Source organism: Amblyomma mixtum, chromosome 3 (genome assembly GCF_055824585.1).
Source record: "Amblyomma mixtum isolate Tamu chromosome 3, ASM5582458v1, whole genome shotgun sequence".
NCBI lineage: Eukaryota > Metazoa > Arthropoda > Arachnida > Ixodida > Ixodidae > Amblyomma > Amblyomma mixtum.
Genome location: NC_143014.1, coordinates 45,805,793 through 45,827,913, shown reverse-complemented (window position 1 = coordinate 45,827,913; position 22,121 = coordinate 45,805,793). Strand labels below are relative to the sequence as shown.

Genomic DNA, 22,121 nt, shown 5'->3' with positions numbered 1-22,121 from the left:
GCTACAGAACGCCTTCTGCAATTAACAAGCATAGCTGGAGTTGCCGTTCAAGCCTATGAGCCCCGTCCCAGCAGCTGCGGTGTTGGTGTCATCAAGGGTGTCCCCCTGGATCTTCCTCAATCAGAGATTTACTCTGCGCTGCTACAGAGAGCTCCAATCAAATCTGTCCGCCGGCTTGGCAATTCAGAAAACATCCGGATTGTATTTGCGACAGAATCTGCGCCGCAATACGTCATTCTCGGCTATACAAGATACCGTGTGTACGAGTATATTCAAAAACCGCGCCAATGCACCAAATGTCAGCGCTTCGGCCATGTGGCTAGCGCTTGTCGACTTGCCTTGCGCTGCTCCCGTTGTGGTGGGAGCCATGGCCGAAATGAATGTGCAAGTGATGACCCCCTTTGTCCAAACTGCGGGAAGCAGCATGAAGCGACGTTTATTCATTGCATTGCCTATCAAAAGGAGAAGATCATCTACAAATACAAGAGCTCCAATAATACAGATTATAAGACAGCAAAATCTGCTTTAATTGAGCAAAATAAAATTCGGGGAAGTCGCAGCAGAAAAAAATCATCGCCGGGGAAGAAAGCTCCTCAACAATCGCATAAAGATAAAGCGAGCCACCTACGCATTGAGGACGTAGTTGAGTTCCCTCCTCTTCCAGAGCGCCAAAACGTTGAGCCACCTCCGATAGCGAGTACAAGTCTGAATACTCCACGGCAGCCGCAGTACGCAGCCTGGAACCATTCGCGCGAAGGATCTATTCGCCAAAACTCCGACGGTACCAGTTCCCTACTGTTCTCGCTTGTTGAGGCCATCCGCGATTTTCTTACACCACTCTCCTCGCCGGTGGCACCATTTACACCACTCTCCCCTCCAGTGGCACAGGCCATCCTTACAATCCTTGACTTCATCTCACCTTTACTTGCACAATGGCAGTAGAAGTCAATAGACCAGCTACTCTCCCTAGCGTGCAAAGCATCCGTAATACGGCCACCATTTTTCAATGGAATGCCTGCAGCCTTCGTCCACGATTATCTGATTTCCAACAGTTTGTCTCAAAACACCGTTTCCCGATTGTCGCCATAGCAGAATCTCGTCTGCGTACTACCATTCGTCTTTCAGGCTATACCGTTCAGAACTCGATGACCGGCACTGACATCAGCAGAGTTCTTTTAGCTGTTCGGAAAGACGTCACCTCCATCCCACATCCGATACCTGCCGACTCACGGAATGAATATGTTGCAGCCGCCGTCAAGATCATGAATATGTCATTCACAGTGATCGTTGGTTACATACCCCCGCGTGTCACATTTGACGTTGACCGCCTTCAGGATATAGTACGCAGTGCTCCTGCACCACACATCATAACGGGCGACTTCAATGCACACCATCCTGCTTGGGGAGGAACCAGATCAACAGCCAGAGGACATTTGATTTTGCACAGTGCAACAATTTAACTTTCCTCAACAACGGCCTGGCAACGTTTTATCAAGGTGCAAGGTCCAGTGCCCTTGACATTTCTATGATTTCTGCGCATCTGTCGTCTTCAGCAACTTGGAATGTAGACATAGAAACTCATGGCAGCGATCATCTACCTACATACATTAAGATTGGTGGTGCTTTTTTTAAGTTCCGAGCGGCGTAAGGTACGCTACACGAATTGGGATGTTTTCTCTGACACAGTAGAGAAATTGGAGCTCTCCCACCTTGATTATGAAAACTTTCTTGATGCTGTAGCACGTGCTAAAACGACCAGCACTAAACTTATAACCTTACCAACAGTGTACTCAAGTGTAGATGCTGAATATGAGCGACTTCGAGCAATTCGCCGCAGAGCAGAGAGACGAGCACGCAGGACCAATAACAGAGAAGACATCAGCGTTGCTAGGCGTGCACAGAAACACGTTCAGCGCCATTTGGACAAACTCGCAAGACGGGAATGGCGATCTTTCTGCGCAAAGCTTGATCCCAGAAAGCCCCTTTCGAAGATTTGGAGTATTGTGTGCAGCCTCAGTAGTCAGCCGGCGCCATTAAATCCTTTTGAGTGCGTAGCTCTGAATGCGAATATTTCTTGTCTCGACGCAGCGGAGGCTTTCTGTTCTAAGATAATTGCTCGTCCATCAGCCGTATCGGTGCCACTATCTCCCCAAAGCTTTATCTCTTCACCTAACACTGCCCTCCTTGACGAACCGTTCACTATGGATGAACTTCATGCAGCTCTGGCAACTACCAATAAAAGATCCTGCCCTGGGCCAGATGGCATAAGCTACACTACCCTCTCTCACCTGACAACTAGCGCCAAGGTTCAACTCCTCGCAGTTTATAACACCTCCTGGGAGTTCGGGCGCCTTGAAACGTGTTGGAAGCGTGCGCGTGTCATACCCATCCTCAAGCCTGGAAAACCATCAACTGACTTAAACGCCTATCGTCCTATAGCCCTTCTAAGTTGCGTTGGGAAGTTGATGGAGAAAATGGTTCACTCCCGTTTAACCTGGGACGTGACAAACAGGGGAATTTATCCTCCGACCATGTCTGGTTTTCGAAAAGGACGCAGCAGCATTGACAATGTTATTGCCCTTGCCAATTGTGTCAAACGCAGCAAAGCAGTGCGGTCTATGACCATTGCAGTGTTTCTTGACGTGAAGGGAGCATTTGGCAACGTCACACATGAGGCAATTCACTCAGCTTTACAATCAATTGGCATTACCGGACGAATGTATAACTGGCTGCGTGACTATCTTCACGAGAGATCGATTTTTATGTCAACATGTGAAAGTGACACAGCTCCGTATCAAATATCTCTCGGAGTACCTCAGGGGGGTATACTAAGTCCCACCCTCTTCAATCTCTCACTTGTTGGCTTGGAAAAATGCTTGCCACCGACAGTTGAAATCTCCCTTTATGCAGATGACATCTGTATATGGTGTTCCGGACGCAATAGGCGCATTGTGCATGCCCGTCTACAGAGGGCAATAGGATGCATTGAATCATTCTTAAGCAAGCGCGGTCTCGCCATGTCATCCGATAAAAGCTCAGCAATTGCATTTTCAAGGCGTGATATTTCGCGCTACGGGCTGAAAGTTGCTGGTACTCCAATACCGTACGTCACAACTCATAAATTTCTGGGGGTAACGTTTGACAGGTCACTGTCATGGTCCCCACATGTGCAACAGATGAAAGTCAAGCTCTGCTCTTACGCCTCTATTTTTCGTATGCTCTCCACCAGCAGAAGAGGCTGTTCCACACCATCATTACTTCGACTGTATGGAGCGCTCTGTGAAGGCCTTCTACGCTACAGTCTCCCAGCTCTGGAGGGTATTTCGCAAACTAATATTAAAATCCTTGAAGCCATGCAAGCTAAAGCCTTGCGAATCTGTCTCTGCCTTCCTAAAAACACCTCCACAATGGGTACTCTAGCTGAGAGCAGACGCCTATCGGCATCAGTGCTCTTAACCCAGGAGCTCCTTCGTGCCCAGGTGCGGTTTGTGGCTCGTGTACCAAACCACCCACTCGCTGAGTACTGCATGGAGGAAATTTCTAACATTCTCCGATCACAGTACCAGCGTCCTGTCACAACCTCCACCGCACCTTGGAGGTATGCAGCATGGCAAATTAAGATCACAATCCCTGGCATTAAGAGAAAAACAAACACCCCCAATCCTGCACTTAAATACTTTGCGCTTGAGCACATTCATAGTTGCTACAATGCGTACCGTCACATCTACACTGCTGGCTCTGTCACATCCTTATCATCTGCGATTGGCGTCTGGATTCCATCAACATGCACCACAATTTCAGCGATGCTGTCACCGCACCTCGACTACTGCTACCGAGCTGGCTGCTCTGCGTATTGCATTTACTTACATCCTACAACAACCGCCAACAGCGTGGGTTATCTGCAGTGACTCTCGCGCTGCACTACAGGCGATAAATTCACCAGGAAGCCTTCAAGAGCAGATCGTCGATGACTTGAATAGGTTGCACACCGAGGCCTGTGAGTTACGTCACCGTGTTGTGCTTCAGTGGTTACCCGCTCACTGTGGCCTTGCAGGCAATGATCGTGCTGATGGTGCAGCAAGATCGGCGCATGGTGACACCTCCTTGTTTCTACCGATACCCTTTTCTCGTAGTGATGGCGCGAGACTTCTCGCTACTAAAGCCTGGCAGATGCAACGCTCCTTGTGGTGTGATCTGCGGCGTCAATACAGACCCCTCTTTCGCATTGACCCCGTTTGTGAATTCCGCATGCCCCGGAATTTAAATAGACGTGACTGTAATTGCCTGCACAGAATTCGTCTGGACGTTGCCTTTACTAAATTCTATCTTTATAAAATTGGTGTATCAAGTAGCCCTCTGTGCCCGACATGTGGTGTGCACGAAGATATTCAACACTTGATCTACCACTGCCAAATCTTTAATACTCATCGCAAGGCACTGTTAGGTGCTTTAGGACTTCATCAGGACGACCCCGTGCACCTGGAGCATGTCCTTGGACCCTGGACTGATGAGACTTCGGCTGAGCGAGGGACAAAAGCTTTCTTAGTTTTTCTAAGGGACACGGCTTTAGTGGACATCATGTACTTTGATACTCATTGTGTGTGTGAGAGTGCGTGACTGTGGAGTATGGTTGATGTCACCTTTTTTTTTTTTTTTCACCCTCTTCTTTCATCCTCATCTGGAGTAGCATGCCAGGCCCATAACCAGGCAGACCTCTCCATTATCCATTAAAGTCTCTTTACTCCTCCTCCATATTATCGGCTCATACCTGGAGTACCTGTTACAGCCGGCGTCGTCGCTTCGTCGGACGCGGTGGTAGCGGCGCGCGTCTGTTACCATTTTACGAGGAGCGGGCAGGGGAAGGAGAAATACTCTCAAACACGTGCGCTGCGCGACCCTCCACTGTTGCCGTCCTCCCCTGGGCTGATAGTACGGCGCGCGGAGCAACGTCCGCGGCTGCTTAGTTACCGGTCAAGCTCGTGTTTGCGTCTGTGCAACAAAAGCAGCAGTGTTGTAGGGAACGCCAACGTCTTCTAGACATCACTGTTTTATTGTCGGTTACGGAAATAGTTGACGAAAGAAGAAAAAAAATACGCCGCCAGTATGTATGCGCACCATGTTATGCGAAGGTCTCAGCGCGTCTGCGGTGTTCATTTCTTCACCGCTTTCCCGCCGGTCCCAAGTTGCATTGGCAGTAGACGTAGTTGGTGAACAAATAATGATAGCGCCAACAAAAAGCTTAAACGTTAGCGCACTTTGTGAACGAAATGCAGACAGAAACAAACCCACTGCCTGTGCCTAATATCGGGCGCGGAACGAAGCGCAGCGCCTGGCTCGCCAAACTGTACTATGTGCATAACTTTAAGAGATCAAATTTTTGGACGGCCTTGGCAGAGCTCTTTTAATTCAGCAGTACACGATGTAAGGACTTCACAAATTTGGCCACAACTTCGTTTCGCCGCCCTGCATGATCGTGAATATACCGGGAGGGTGTGAGCATCGCCACCTGAAAAAAAATGATAAACATGTCGTTAGTACAAAATTACTAATTTAATCTGCAGAGCATGGCATGAATAGAAGTCGCGACATGATCTTTTACCCATCTGCAAAGTGAGAAAAAATGCAGCCACGGCAACGTAAGATGAAAAGAACATACGGCACACACAACAGTAAACTCTGCCATGTATTGTAATAAATTATTCGACTGAAATCGCATCGAGTGCACTGTCAAAAAAAAAAAATCCACACTATGCATAAGCGTGCCAGGCATACAACAAACGCAGCGACTTGAGCAGTGCCACTACCCGATTGAGATTGGAATTCTCAACATAGCTAGGTGCGGCGATTCGGCCTGTCAGTAAGTCGGTAGTAGCGTTCCATTAGCGTGCCAACCTATCAGACTCTGTAATTACACATATTCTGCTATTTGTGAACCAGTGAGTACTGGCGGGAGTGGAGTAGGCGAGAATGCGAATTGCTTTCAGTGAACTGGCTTGTATCGCTCGTAGTGCGAACAGCTACGTAAACGGCAGGAGGGACCGAATTTCAATTTCATTCCGCGTATCTCCGCAAACAAACACTACAATGATCAGACGTGGATTCGTTTCGGCCATGTACTCGCTGTTGTTTCTAATAAGTTCAGTTTGCAAAGGAGGTACTCTGTCGCAAGCTCAGCATCTATAAACTGTCACACTCGCCATGTCCAAGCAGGCAGCGAAAGCATTCATGAAAAACTGTGCTCCACGAGAAACTAGATATTCGATTGCTCTCCCCGATCTTGTGTTTCAACACATTTTGTTTTCGTTTCTCTAACATGCAACACCATGCCGCGTTTGCCCTACAGGCAACCGGCGACAAAAACTACACGCGTGAACTGCGAGCATGGCACTCACCGATGTTGATCGTTCGCTCCGTCGAATAATGGTCGCCTGCTCCCAGTTGGTGCTAATGGCATAGCACACACGAGGATGGACACGAGGTTAACCTCTACCCAAAATTTCTAGGCGTGGCAGGAACAAAACAGGCAAATGACACTACCAGAGATCGCACGCTGCTTCGGCTGCAGCCCACAGGCTACAAATTATCAGCCCACGATGGCGTCGGCGCTAGGTGGCGCTCGAGTAAAACAAACATACCTCGGGATATGGCTATCACCGCTGCTGTTCATGCTTTACGTGATAAATAAGGAAAGTAGGCTAGAAGAAAGTAATCTGGGTTATAATCTATCGTACAGATTAGGCGGAAATGTAGTTGAGCAGCGACTCCCGGGTTTAATGTATGCGGACGATATTGTACTGTTAGCAGATAGCCAGGAAGATTTACAAACTTTGGTTAATTGCTGTGGAGACGAAGGAGACGCTCTAGGATTCAGTTTTAGCGCAACTAAATCAGGTGTGATGATTTTTAACGATACAACTGAGCAGGTGCTTACAATACAAGGCCACGAAATACCCAAAGTGGCCGAATACAAATACCTCGGGATATGGCTAAACGAAGGGCAGATATACACGGAAAAGCATGAACAGGCTCTTAGGGCAAAAGGACGAAGAGACACCGGGATAATGAAACATAGAGCATTATGGAGGTACAACAAATATGAAGTACTAAGAGGTATTTGGAAAGGAATAATGGTGCCGGGACTTACTTTCGGCAATGCGGTTCTGTGCTTAAGGGCAGAAGTTCAGTCGAGATTAGACGTAAATCAGAGAGCTGTTGGAAGATTAGCACTAGGTGCCCACGGCAAAACCACAAACGAGGCAGTACAAGGGGATATGGGCTGGGCATCGTTCGAAGCACGGGAAGCTAAGAGTAAAAGACTATAGAAGAACGCCTGAGGAAATTGGACGATAACAGATGGACAGCTAAGGTATTTAAATATTTATACAGCAAGAACGTTGACTCACAGTGGCGGAAAAGAACTAGAAAACTAACCAGTAAGTATGCCGGTCATGAGGACGGAGAAAGAAAGAGCATTAAACGACAGGTTAAAAACGCGGAAGTTAAAAATTGGATGAATTCAATGGAAAAGAAACATAGTGTAGAACTATATCGATTCTGGAAAAGGCAGATCACGAAAGAATTTTTCTATGATAACTCAAGAGGCAGTGCCCTACTTTTTGAAGCTAGATCAGGGTGTCTTAGAACGCGCAGCTACAAAAAGAAATTTAACGAAGAAGATGACACATGTGCAGTGTGTGGTAGATCTGTGGAAACAATTGAACACCTCATAATCAAATGTGATGGTATCCATCCGGATGTCGATGTAGGCACAGTCACTCTTTCTGAGGCCCTAGGGTTTAAAGATAACAATGGTCGTGTAAATAAATCTGCAGTGGAAGTCAGCAAAAAGCAATTGGAGGATTGGTGGCTGAAAAGCAGAGATGTGGCATAAGGTTAGAATTGTAGGAAACCGTAGGCAAAGGTGATGGAGAATCTTAATGAGAATTGCCAACACAGTAAACAAAAAAATAAAGAAAAGCTGAGCATGGTGGCAATTGCCACCACCCCGTTTCAAAGAAGGCGCTCCTATCCATCCATCCATGCATCCATCCATCCATGCATCCATCCATCCATGCATCCATCCATCCATGCATCCATCCATCCATGCATCCATCCATCCATGCATCCAATACCCAAAGTGGCCGAATACAAATACCTCGGGATATGGCTAAACGAAGGGCAGATAGATATACACGGAAAAGCATGAACAGGCTCTTAGGGCAAAAGGACGAAGAGACGCCGAGATAATGAAACATAGGGCATTATGGGGGGACAACAAATATGAAGTACTAAGAGGTGTTTGGAAAGGAATAATGGTGCTAGGACTTACTTTCGGCAATGCGGTTCTGTGCTTAAGGGCAGAAGTTCAGTCGAGATTAGACGTAAATCAGAGAGCTGTTGGAAGATTAGCACTAGGTGCCCACGGCAAAACCGCAAACGAGGCAGTACAATGGGATATGGGCTGGGCATCGTTCGAAGCACGGGAAGCTAAGAGTAAAATACTATATGAAGAACGCCTGAGGAAATTGGACGATAACAGATGGGTAGCTAAGGTATTTAAATATTTATACAGCAAGAACGTTGACTCACAGTGGCGGAAAAGAACTAGAAAACTAACCAGTAAGTATGCCGGTCATGAGGACGGAGAAAGAAAGAGCATTAAACAACAGGTTAAAAACCCGGAAGTTAAAAATTGGATGAATTCAATGGAAAAGAAACATAGTGAGAACTATATCGATACTGCAAAAGGCAGATCACGAAAGAATTTTTCTATGATAACTCAAGAGGCAGTGCCCTACTTTTTGAAGCTAGATCAGGGTGTCTTAGAAGCGCAGCTACAAAAAGAAATTTAACGAAGAAGATGACACATGTGCAGTGTGTGGTAGATCTGTGGAAACAATTGAACACCTCATAATCAAATGTGATGGTATCCATCCGGATGTCGATGCAGGCACAGTCACTCTTTCCAACGTTTCTAGATAAAGACCGTTGGGAAACTGCGCCGGCGAGCCAGGGAGCAGAGCGGCCCTACGCGATCGCCGTCTAGGCGGTGGCGCTGCGGTCGCTTTAGGATGAGCGCGTCGTCTGCTACTCCCAGCTTGAGGGTTGCCGGAAGGAGATGGCTCGCGTCCGTTAAAAAAACAACGTATTTAAGGAATATTACCCACCCGAGGAATATTATCAACATAAACTACGAGGAGGCAAACGGTACGTCATGTTTTTCTAAACCGCGGAAAGAAGGGCTACCAGTTTTCTCCGATATTTACAGCCAAAAGCTCAACCTCGAGCATCCTGCCCTCACGTACCCCAGGAGCGCGGCTAGAAGCAGCCGCCCCCGGCGCAGACGATGCGAGGCGCGAACTAACGTTAATCATTCGCGCAGCAAACAGTGACCAAGCGCAGTCAATGGGCGCCGCGGCGGTGAAGAGAAATCGTGGCCTCTGAGATCAAGCGCGGTGTTAAAGGGTCAGTCTACTCACCGAGATGAGTGTATAAATAATGGCATATTCTGGTAGTTGGCACCCTATAACATCAATAACGAGGGGTCTGCGCCCGGTTTAGGCAGGAATTTATATTTTATTTCGGCGTTAAAAGTCGCGTAAAAAAGCATGTACGTGGCGACCCCAAACGTTCATTTTGTTCAAGAAAGTGGTAGTCTTTTTTTGTAGAAGCATAAGTGAATATACTGCGTCTCATTTGTATGCCCCAATGTCAGAGAAACGCACGGTTTGTTCTAGTAAACTGTAGAAGGCGTACCGCTCGCTTTTTCTGTAAATCACGAATATTTATAGTTACACGTACTCAAAACATAGGTAAATTCCCACTTTTAGTTCAGCGTATGCTAGCAGAGACGCAAAAATAAACAGCCTATAGTGGCGCCATCTGGTCGTCAGGACGGGAACCATTGCTGTAAACAAACCGACTCTCCACTTAAGCCTAGGAGCGGCAGAATCGTCACTCTAATTATTAAAATAAAGCAAATTTATCTCTTATATGTTTTCTTATAGGCGACATTAGACGAAGCGAAAGACAGGCGCCCCATTTATGGCCAGTGAACGCACTGAAAAAGGCAGCAACAACGAGAATTCAGTCCGAAGCGAGAGGTCCGGCTTCGACGGGCGCCGCCATGTTTGTCGCCGCGCGGGGGAAATCCAGATGGTTGCCAGATGAGACTACCATCTCATACAGATGTGTTCCCACATTAATAAATTCTATTTTAAAATGTTCTACCGCACTCCTTGGCACCACAGCTGGCTAAACGTTAATTTGAGTAAAGAGCTATCGGTTGCCGCAAAGAAAATATAGTCGATAAAATTCAGTGACCCTTTAAAGTACCGATGCCTGAGCTGGTCACGGAGGCCATAGAAAACAAACGCAGTACTCCCACCACCCAAGAGATGGCGCTCGCATCTCTTTGAGATGAAATCGGCGACAGAAAGGGGCCGCATACCCGGAGAGAGTTTTCCAACTGTCGTTATCTAGAAACGTTGACTCTTTCTGAGGCCCTAGGGTTTAAAGATAACAATGGTCATGTAAATAAATCTGCAGTGGAAGTCGGCAAAAAGCGATTGGAGGATTGGTGGCTGAAAAGCAGAGATGTGACATAAGGTTAGAATTGTAGGAAACCGTAGGTAAAGGTGATGGCGAATCTTAATGAGAATTGCCAACACAGTAAACAAAAAAGTAATAAAGAAAGAAAAGCTGAGCATGGTGGCAATTGCCACCACCCCGTTTCAAAGGGGGCGCTCCTATCCATCCATCCATCCATGGCGGCGCCCAGGCATCGAAACTAAAATCATGTCCTCTGTCTGCACGTGGCAGTGGTTGCGGTTCCGCTCGAGCCAGTCGGCAGGCCCGTGCATTTTTTTTTCATCCGTCTTTCAGTCGCAACAACAACGCTCATACCTCTACAACTTGCAATGTTCACAGTGAAGTGGAACAAGCGCTAGACGTAGACATGCGGTCCCGTGTAGTTGGCTCGCGAGCACATGAAAAAGTAACTCACCTGCGGACGCCGACGGCTTCCGTTCGTAGCTTCAAAACTGCACTCTCACTATTGCCCGTAGCAGTTGACGCTACACGGCATCACGACACGGCGACGCGAACATCGCGTGCGTGTTCGCGTGCGTGTTCAGTCGACTGCGTTTGACTGACTGACAAACGAATGCGTGCTTTGAGCATGAAATTGCTTTATTACACATGCAAGTGAGGTAGGATAACGGCTCCGAACTGTTCCTTGGTCACTTGGACGCGCCACTTGCGACCTCGCTACAAAGGCAGGAGAAAAAACCCATTGTAGATTTCGTTCAAAAGTAAAACGCGGTTATCTTTAAGGCTTCCTCTTTTTTCCACGGCGCTTTGCTCCCTCCGTGTTCGGTGTAGCATGCGTCCCAGCCTCCGCTGAAGCAACCTGCAAGAAAAGCAAGTTGAACACAAACACAAAGACACTGAATGCAGCCTGAACACATACACAAAGACACTGAATGCAGCCTTACCGTTGAATTGTTTGCTTGTCCCGCCGGAGTTGCAGCTTGCATCTTTTGACGAATCGCAAATTCTAGATGCATCTCTTCGACCTTCAGCTTGCTGAGCGTGTCTCTGAGAGCCTTTATGCCCGCCTGGCAGGCCTTTTCTTCCTCCTGCAAATAACGGCCCCAGCGCAGCTCCGCCATGTTTGCTTACTTCGATGTCTTCAGCAACGTTAACGTTGGTCTTCAATGCCGCCACTAGCGCCACCTCCGAATACATGGAGGAAGGAAAAAAAAATCATTGCACTAGAGTGAACTAGATAGGTGGGGCGAGGGGTGCGCCGAGGCCGTTTGCACGGACACCGGCAGGCGGCGTTGCAGTTCCCTTCACCTGAAGGTGGCTGGAGTCGCGCTGCGCGCACTGTGTGCGCTTGCTTGCCGCGAAGGTCTCCCATTCATTGGATCAGTACGCTCAGGGTGCCCATGTTCGACAATACTGAATGCGTGCCATGCGAGCGCTGTCTCCAAAAGGTCACCCAGCAGAGGCCGCGATTTGCCCCCGACAAAGTTTGCGGAGCTGAATGGCGCTACAAAAAACGAACGGCCCGTCTATCTGATCAATTCCTTGTTGTTGGCGAGCCTTTTGGGGCCGTGGATTGCTTTTAATTACTTAGGGTTCTGCGTCCTGCACTGGCGTTCCCCATTTCATTATGAAGCCACAGGAGCATAAATAACGTACTGCCGCGGGCCAAATAATCTGCTCTGTCGCACTGCATAACGGAAATAGGAATGTTTGCTCTATTTACGCGCGAGCGTAAAACTAAATTTTACTTGTATATGCATGAAACATCTGTTAATTTTCGCTAGGTAAGGCATAAGAAACCTTTTACCGCCGAAGCGTGGTGCAGATTTTTTTATTGCGAAAGCAATACTGCTCGCAGTTTCAAGCCTTCGCGTGATCCGGCCGCAGTTACGTTTGATCTTTAGCGGAGTGAATATGGGCGACCAGCTCGCTCCTTCAGATAGCCCGGCTTCAGTTACGCCGCTCCGCGCATCTGTGGCGCTACTGCCGCTGTGACGTCATACCAGCTGTAGATTGTTTTCTTTCTCTCAGTCGCAACAACATCAAAAACAAAAAAAAATATTACCAAAGACGCTTTCAGTCGTCGCGCAGCGGCGGCCGATAGCCACGCGTGACCTGTAGACGCGGCGCACTGCGTTACAAGACGCTTTCAGTCGTCGCGCAGCGGCGGCCGGTAGCCACGCGTGACCTGTAGACGCGGCGCACTGTGTTCCTTCGGTTGGAGGCGCTGCGCTTTTGCTTTCACAACCTACCAGGCTTAACCAAAGCTAAGCCCCCGCCAATTTTTTTTTCCCGCGCCGTACATAGCGCGCGGCCGTTATTGCATTCCTCCAATTAATGCGGTCAGCATGGCCGGGATAGTGGGTAGAAAAAATTATTCAAACAATGCATAAAACTGGTTCGTCAACAATAGTGCTTCGATCGACTAACACATTGATATATTGTTCTAAACCCGGTGCTTAAATAAGACTCTTCAGCATTGACGTGCATCGCACGATAAGTATTCGCTTTGCGTAGATACCCCGAGCAAAAATTGGAGGGAACACTTAAGCTCTGCCTTAACGGTATGAAGCGATAGCATTAATTGGGTGTAATTGCCGTATATATGCAGAAGGCCATTCTCTACTTTACATTCATAGATCCCAGGGAGTCCCCATACACCTCCTGGCGCATTCGTGCAGCGGTTAAGCGATGCGCCATGTGCGGTCCAGCGGTGGTATTCTCCCGGTGTCGCCTTTTGCGACATGTCGCATTCGCTCTTCGCTGATTGGCTCGAGCCGCGGTGACGGCGGCGTGACGACACGGATTCGTCTTCCTGCTACGTCATCGTGACGTCGCCCCAATTTACTTCGCTTATGTTGAATTCCAATGGCAGATCGGGATCAAGTTTTTCTGCTCGGTTTGGATCAGTCGTATTCCAATGGTAAAATGGGAGCGCGAGTTGTATGTTCCAATGGCAGATCGGGATCAGGCGTAAATCCCGGATCGCTCCGTGGAGCAGCGATACTTGATCCGCCGAAATTGGCAGATTTGACCGGAACCTCGCGTGACGTTTTCTTTTCCGCCGCGTCTGCTTCCGGTCGCGACAGGCAGCAGCCGCTTCGTTCCTGTCGTCGCTACGTGGTGAGCCGGGCGAGCCGGGTACTTTCCAGTCAACAGTGGACGGCAATGATCTTGCTTCAAGCCGTGCGGCACTAATTTTGCTTCATGGAAGTGACAGTTCCGACTCGGGCACTGAAAGCTCAGAGTCCAGCAGTGAAGATTCGTCTGAAACGGACAGCGAGTGTGAAGCTGCCGGCCTGTATATGCCTGCCGCCGGCGTCAGAAAAATGCGCTAATATTCTTTGTTCGCGTTCATAACAAGCACTGGAGTAGAGGAGTGTAACAAATGAATCATTTTTGAGGATCGTTGGCCAATACCGAGTTGCTGGTAGAAGTGATAACTGCGATACAAGCAAATTTCTTCCTGATGCCCAGTGCGGCTGGCCTGCTGTCTGCTAGCTCCGCTGCTGGAGGCGTCGCAGAAATCGATCATGTCTTTATTTTATTATGAGACGAGGAACACAGTAAAACGGTGACGCGAGCAGCACCTTTACTACAGCGCTGGCCAGTTCCGAAGCGCCCTCAGCTGCGGCATCGATGGAAAACAGTTAGGCTTAGCGACGACTACGGCAGCCAGGGAGAAACATTGTCCGGGGGGCAGCGCAGTTCGTCGCTCGGCGTGTCCGCGGGCGGCGTCGTTGCCGAAAGCTCGACTGTCTCGCTAATTGGTTCAGCGGCTTGCGTCTCGCAGTCGCAAGGCTGGAAAATCGAGCAGCGAGCGACTTGCCTGCGCGTCGTCCGCCACTTTCGTGAACTGTAGGGACAGGCTCACTGGCTCTCCGAAGACCGCAGCCGCATACTCGCGTGTTCACGGAGAGTGGACCATCCTGTTACATACGCTTTGGTTTTGGCTTTACATTCCGGCCTTCGTACTACCTCCTTTTTGTTTCGCCGAGACGGCGTCTGTCAACGCAGAGCTCGCGCCTCGCGCAACTCCTGTCGGACTCGAACACGAAGCTAGCAGTGGCCGCATTTGTTTTTCCAGTCCCGGACTACTTGCTGGCAGGTCTCGGCTTCCGCTCGGACAGGAAAAGCGTCATGGTCACATGACCTACTTGCCATAGGCATGCCATAGGCTGCTTTCGAACTCGCCGCCAGAGCCGGGCTCCCCCTCGGTTACCGTATACATGGACGCTGTCATCTGCTAGCAGACGATGCAAGCCACGGCCACCACGACGCCGAAGCAACGCCGAAGCAACGCCGTGCGCTCGATCATGACACTGAGTCGATTTAAAGACTGTACTGTCAGCTTAGCGTAGGTGCATTACAGAACTCAGCTTCGGAGGTATGCTCGCCGCTACTGCTTGCGGCGAAGTTCGCAAAAAGTAGCCCAACTCGTTGCGGATAGGCAGATAGACGAAAGCCTTCGCAAAAATGTTGACAACAAGCTCTATAGCTGCTCCAGTATACGAGTGGTTCACCTGCGATGCTTTCAGGTAAGCGTACAGACAGCATGTCGCAAAACAAGCGAACGAGAACCTCTTGACGACACGAGCAAACAATACGCGCTCGCAGCTTCGAACGCGCGTCCGTGTGCGGTGGATTTCAAGAAAATAAACGAAGATGCAAGAACAAAAAGTATTGCGATGGCTCAGAGAGCAGCTACGGAGCTCATGTGAAGGTTTAACGCATGATATCGACCTCCAGGAACATGAAAAATACTCAAAATGCACACGGAGTCTAACTCAATATGGCTGCCAGCGCGGCGCGCAGCTATCGTCTGCTGCCTTCTCAGCAGCCCCAAGCAGCCCGCGGACTGCCATAGGCTAAAAACGAACGCGTTGCTATGGCGATGCAGGCAGGTAGGCGGAGCTTTCGGGCTGCCCGAGAAAAACAAATACCGGACTCGAGTCCGCAAGTAGTCCCGGACAGTCCGGGACTGAAAAACAAATGCGCCCAGTATAGTACTCCGGCGGCGCGCCGAGTTTCCGCGGCTCGCCGCTGCGGCGCTGGCGTCGCGCTCCCGAGGGAGCACTGGCATTCCAATCGCAAAATGGGAGGTGGCGAAGCTACGCGCTCCGACGCGCTCCGTGCGCGATCCTACGGAGCGGTCTGATCTGCCATTGGAATTCAGCATTAGTCGAACAACGGAATGCGCTGAAGCGATTCGCGCGGGCGACGGGCTATGAAATTGATACTAGACGCCATGGATCCCACTCTCCTTGCCTGGTTTTTGAGTTTCGAAGAAAAGTGGCGTCTCCGTGGACATCGCGACCAGTTTGCCTTGGCCGACGAATCTTGTCGGCGGCATTACCGGCTGTCGCAGAGCAGAGCACTGCGGCTACCGTCTGCTGAGCCGGACTGCCACTCGCCATGCGAACTTACTTTGCACCGTCGTAAACAGACGACGAAGACGACGTTGGCCGTTGCGAAGAGATGGCCTTGGCAGCGCTTGCGCTCGCATCTACATGACCCTTCAAGGCGTTTTAATGCACGTTAGTGCTACGAAACAGTGTCTGCACGAGCCAAAGAGGATTTAAAGAAATGTGACGACTTTTACAACCTACAACTGAACATTAGAGAGTTTTAGTATTGCGGGCTTTGCGTAATTGCGTGCAAAGCGGAATAGCGGGTCCAGAGTGAGCATGCGCAGAACGGCAATGGGGAATACGAACACAAGCGGCAGTTGCGGCTTTTGCGCCCTTAGCGTGAAAACATGGCGGCGTCCTTCCAAGCGAAAGCCGCCCGCTTCAGCCAATTCAGCAGTCCTTGCGATTCCGGTCGGCATGTTTACCGGCAACTACTGGTGTTGTTGCTTTTCGCTATGACTTACCTTGCTTTGACGATGAAGTTTAAGCTGCAATTCAGCCTACTTTTTGAGATACGCTCTCGATTCTGGAGCGCGCAAGCCTAATGGGACCTCCAGCTACACTGCTACCGTCTGCAACTGCCCGAAACGCAGCCGAAACGCAGCAGAAACCACTGTCCGGAACGAAACAAAAATAGATTTGGAGCTTTTTCGGGGTGTTTTATAGACTTAAATGAAGTAAACCGAGTTTATATTAAATTTGCAAATGTTTTTTGAACATTAGACGTCATGTTATGGCAAATATTCTTGCTATCAAAGATACGAAACTACTGCTGCTAGTGAATCAGCAGTGGTAAATTGTCGCTTCTCGGCATGGAGGAAGAAAAAAACTAGGAGGGAGCATGACGTCACAATCTTGAAGCCTAGTCATAAAAAATATAGTGGAAAGCATCATGGGAAAAAGGCCCTCACGTGACAAGGCAGCGGTAGCTCTTAGCCGGATTTCGGTTTCGCTCTCTCGTTCTACGAGCAACTGCGTGACCATCTGCTTGTGTTCACTGACGGCTCCGTGCTGAGCACAAACCGCTCGCCGCAGCGGCCACCATCCCCGAGCGACGCGTGCGCTGACTGCGGCGCAGTGGAGATTGGAGCACATGCTCCTTCGCTGTGCCGCTTCTGCAGTGCCGCGTCGCGAGATGCTCGCGGCCTACAGGGCGCTGGGTATCACCCCGGACGGTCTCGAAGCGCTCCTGTGGGCGCGCGGCAGTGCGCGCACCCGTGACAGAACAATGGTGAGCCTCTGTGCGTTCATCAAGCAGGCGGACTTGACTTCCCGCTTGCTCTTTGCCAGGTAGTGCACTCGTGACACGAACGCTCCGTTGGTGCTACCTCGGACGGTATACGCGGCCGGGCGCCCCACCCCGGCCGCTAGTGCAGTGTGCCGAGCGCGCGATTAGTCCGAGACAGGACGCTACGTGCGCGCGGCTATGTAGTACTTACAGTTTACTTCTTTTTGTAAGTGATTGTGCGCAGTGGCCGGGAGACCCCGCGCAGGGGCAGACGTAAAGCCGCCGGCACTCTCTCTCGACAGCGAGAGAGAGAAATACTTCCCTCTCGCATTTCACGTCGGAACCGCGTATGTGCGCGAGCGTATTTGGCGCGACTTGTGCCTCGAGATTAGCGGAGAACGGCGGGCCCATGGGCGGGCCGAAGTCCGCCTGCGCGAGAAATAGAATCTTGCGCAGCGCGCCGGAGCGCTCGTTACCGTCCGCCGTGAGCGCTCTGGAAGCCACTGCACCCTTTTTTAGAGGCTCGTTTTCTTCGCCTACTCTCGAGTTCTGCGCTTACAGCATGCGCTGAAATAAACGCTCCGTATGTGTGTATAACGACGAGAGGAATTGCTCTCTATTCTCTATATGAAACACAGTTGAACAGTGACGAGGTAGCGGCCGCACCCTTGGATGAAAAGTTTACCTCCAGTTTTCTACAGTGCTCCCAAAAACTCAAGAGTGTAATCAACAGAAGTGTTGAGACGCGGAGCCTTCAGACAACCTCGAACTCGGTACGCATTCCGCCAAAGCTGCAACACAGGCGCTGCGCTTCTGCGCTACATCGGAGCACGGGCGTTCACTAAAAAGCACCGCTAGTTGGCAGTCTAGTAACTGTGGAGGAGGGCCTATTTCCCAAGAGTCAGTGCGCAAAAGGGCCCTTGGCAGCGGCGTCAGAGGAGGATGGCTTGCAGAGGCTGAGCGCACTCTCTCCTAGTTTTTTTTCCTCCATGCTTCTCGGAGTGAATGCAAGCAGCGCCGACGAAAGTGCCAGCGGCGTTTTCCGTTTCTTCGAGCAACTGTACGCACTTTTTTAGGCCCCGCCCTAATGCGACATGTCGCAAAAGGCGACACGGGGAGAATACCACCCCAGGTTGCTCTTCCCGAGCGAACAATCATTAATTTAATTGCCACGGTGGGCAGTTCGCTCACTATCCAGTGGGCATAGCGCCGCAAGGTCACGTGACCTAGGTGGCCCACCTGCCTCCCAGGTTGCTCTCTGCGGAGCACCTGCCAGAGCCATGCTCGTGATGTTTCGCTCCCAGCGTCGACGCAGGATTATGAGGAGAACAGGCCCGCCTTTGACGCTTTCGCGTTAAATGAGCAAACCTTTGAGCCCGTAAAAGTAAGCTTGCGAGTGTCACAGGCAGCATTATTGAAACAGGAAAATAAATTCTTCCCCACAAGAGCCACAACATATAGTTCAATGAATGCGTTATTGACTAGGCGCTGTAGTCAAACTGTATAATCTCTTGATGGATATATATGTACGTCGACTGCAGTCACACTGCTGTGTGTACTTTTAGGAAGGTAAATAAGTGTGTGCTTCGGTGTTTTTTCCTGAGGAAGGGGATACCTACATTATACCTACATATATATGGGAGATATGGGATTTACCTCCCCAAAGGTACACCTCGGCTTTGAAACACGCCGTAGTGGATGGCTAAGCCTGAATTTAGACCACCTCAGGGGCCTAAATTCTCAACGTGCACTGACATTCAACAGTACACGGGTGCCTTGCTTTTGCCTCCATCGAAACGTGTCCGCCGCGGCCGGCCGAGATTAAGTTTCAGAATTCTGTGCGCGACGTAGCCTGCGGCAAATCGAACCAAATGGAATTTTCTGAACGTTTGTACTAATGCTCCTTGGCAGAACACTAAGAACAGCTCGACGGCCGTACCAGGGCTTCTTGAGCAGACTAAAGAGCGTCAAAGCAGAAAGGACAACAAGACAACATATGCGAGGGATGCTTAATTTAATATGTAGTCGCTTATTTATGCCACATTAGGACGAGTTGCTGTGAGCGATCATAATTTGATCGCTGTGTACAGCAGAAAAAAAAGTGGGAAGCGCACGCACGGAAACTGCATGCAGGCGTTAAACATGCCATTGCTCGCGGCACGACGCGGCACGCGGCTTTCAGGTGAAATAGGGTGCCTCGCACTAGCGCCACCACGTGGTAGCTCGATATTTCCGTGCTTTTCGCCTCGCCGCCTCCGCTGCTTTCAGGCCTCCCTCGCCCCACTACTACCCCTATCTAGTTCACTATAATTGCACGGCGCAGCTGTTGCGTACGTCGTTGCGGCTGACGCTGGTCCATCGAGGCACCTTATATATTCGTCGCGTCATAAGATTACACCTATGTCTCTCACGTCTAAACCACTGGCTTGTTGACGCTAAAATTTTGCACACAGTGGCATTTAGTGTTGATTTTTGTATAATACTACCTATGGGAGGGGTAGAATTAGACAAAAACCTGCAGACCGGAAAAAGAAAGTTTTCGCAACAGCTCTACTGGCAGCGCCATCTCTCGTTCGAAAATGGTTGGGGAGGATTTTTAGCCACAGTGGTTTTAGCACCTCCACGCTGAAGACCCTTCGTTAGCTTTTCTGAAGAAAGCTTTGATCCAGGCAGCAGGACGACCATACTTACCGCGTCGTTAGCGCATACCGTACGACGGTTCTGAAACTTATGCGCCGTCTGCCTTTGCCTTTCTGCCGCTGACGGCAGGTAGCTGTCGTGCGGTAAATACGGTAACTGCCCCCCCTTCCGGACGCCCATGGACAGCAGCGTTAGCAGCGTGGATCTACTAAACCACTGTGGCTAAATATCCTCCCCAACCATTTTCGGACGAGAGATGACGCTGCCAGTGCAGCGTCATCTCTTGTGGAAGTCAGCAAAAAGCGATTGGAGGATTGGTGGCTGAAAAGCAGAGATGTGGCATAAGGTTAGAATTGTAGGAAACCGTAGGCAAAGGTGATGGAGAATCTTAATGAGAATTGCCAACACAGTAAACAAAAAAAATAATAAATAAAGAAAAGCTGAGCATGGTGGCAATTGCCACCACCTCGTTTCAAAGGGGGCGCTCCTATCCATCCATCCATCCATCCATCCATCCATCCATCCATCCATCCATCCATCCATCCATCCATCCATCCATCCATCCATCCATCCATCCATCCATGCGAAAACTTTCTTTTTCCGGTCTGCAGGTTTTTGTCTAATACTAATTTTTGTCTAATTCTACCCCTCCCATAGGTAGTATTAGACAAAAATCAACACTAAATGCCACTGTGTGCAAAATTTTAGCGTGAACAAGCCAGTGGTTTAGACGTGAGAGACAGGTGTAATCTTATGACGCGACGAATATACAAGGTGCCTCGATGGACCAGCGTCAGCGGCAACGGCGTACGCAACAGCTGCACCGTGCAATGATTTTTTTTTTCCTTCCTCTATGTATTTCGAGGTGGCGCTAGTGGCATCACAACACATTGAAGACATCGAAGTAAGCAAACATGGCGGAGCTGCGGTTGGTCCGCTTTTTGGAGGAGGAAGAAAAGGCCATCCTGGCGACCATAGAGTCTCTCAGAGAGATGGTCAACAAGCTGACTGTCAGAGTGAAGAATCTAGAATATGCGCTTCTGCAAAAGGAGATTCCGGGAGAAGCAAACAATTCAACAGTAAGGCCGGATTCAGTGTCTTTCTGTTTGTGTTAAACTTGCTTTTCTTGCAGGTTGCTTCTGCGGTGGCTGAGACGCATGCTACACCAGAGACGGAGGGAGCAAGGCACCATCGACAAAAGAGAAGCCCTAAACTGTAAGATAACCACGTTTTTCTTGTGAATCAAACCTACAATGGGTTTTCCTCCTGCCTTTGTAGCGAGGTCGCAAGCGGCGCGTCCAAGCAACGCCGCATGCGGGACGAACCGGGGTCCGGGGTATGAAGAGTGACCAAGCAACAGTTTGGAGCCGTTATCGTACCTCACTTGCATGAGTAATAAATCAATTTCATGCCCAAAGCACGCATTCGTTTGTCAGTCAGTCAAACGCAGTCGACTGGAGTCGCGTACGTGCCTGTTCGTTGGACGAACACGCACGCGATGTTCGCGTCGCCGTGTCGTGACGCCGTGTAGCGTGAACTCCTACGGGCAATAGTGAGAGTGCAGTTTTGAAGCTACGAACGGAAGCCGTCGGCGTCCGCAGGTGAGTTACTTTTTCATGTGCTCGCGAGCCAACTACACGGGACCGCATGTCTACGTCTAGCGCTTGTTCCACTTCACTGTGAACATTGCAAGTTGTAGAGGTATGAGCGTTGTTGTTGTTGCGACTGAAAGACGGATGAAAAGGAAATGCACGGGCCTGCCGACTGGCTCGAGCGGAACCGCAACCACTGCCACGAGCAGACAGAGGACATAATTTTAGTTTCGATGCCTGGGCGCCGCCATGGATGGATGGATGGATAGGAGCGCCCCCTTTGAAACGGGGTGGTGGCAATTGCCACCATGCTCAGCTTTTCTTTCTTTATTATTTTTTTTGTTTACTGTGTTGGCAATTCTCATTAAGATTCGCCATCACCTTTACCTACGGTTTCCTACAATTCTAACCTTATGTCACATCTCTGCTTTTCAGCCACCAATCCTCCAATCGCTTTTTGCCGACTTCCACTGCAGATTTATTTACATGACCATTGTTATCTTTAAACCATAGGGCCTCAGAAAGAGTCAACGTTTCTAGATAAAGACAGTTGGAAAACTCTCTCCGGGTATGCGGCCCCTTTCTGTCGCCGATTTCATCTCAAAGAGATGCGAGCGCCATCTCTTGGGTGGTGGGAGTACCGCGTTTGTTTTCTATGGCCTCCGTGACCAGCTCAGGGATCGGTACTTTAACACCGCG

General features: G+C 49.7%; 1 protein-coding gene across 2 annotated transcripts in view; it reads left to right on the top strand.

Moving 5' to 3' along the window:
• Positions 1-21,248, top strand: part of LOC149350015 (uncharacterized) — a 63,580-nt gene extending 42,332 nt beyond the window's left edge. Inside the window, exons 1-3 of one of the 2 annotated variants that reach the window (XM_089579025.1) lie at positions 20,612-20,909; positions 20,963-21,045; positions 21,109-21,248. In XM_089579025.1, the coding sequence (XP_089435151.1) occupies positions 20,745-20,909; positions 20,963-21,045; positions 21,109-21,172 (312 nt within the window). In that variant the 5' untranslated portion in view covers positions 20,612-20,744 and the 3' untranslated portion in view covers positions 21,173-21,248. Of the gene's footprint in view, positions 1-20,611; positions 20,910-20,962; positions 21,046-21,108 lie in introns of those variants that run through there. The other variant, XM_089579026.1, reaches the window with a different exon arrangement.
• Positions 21,249-22,121: the final 873 nt, after the last annotated feature.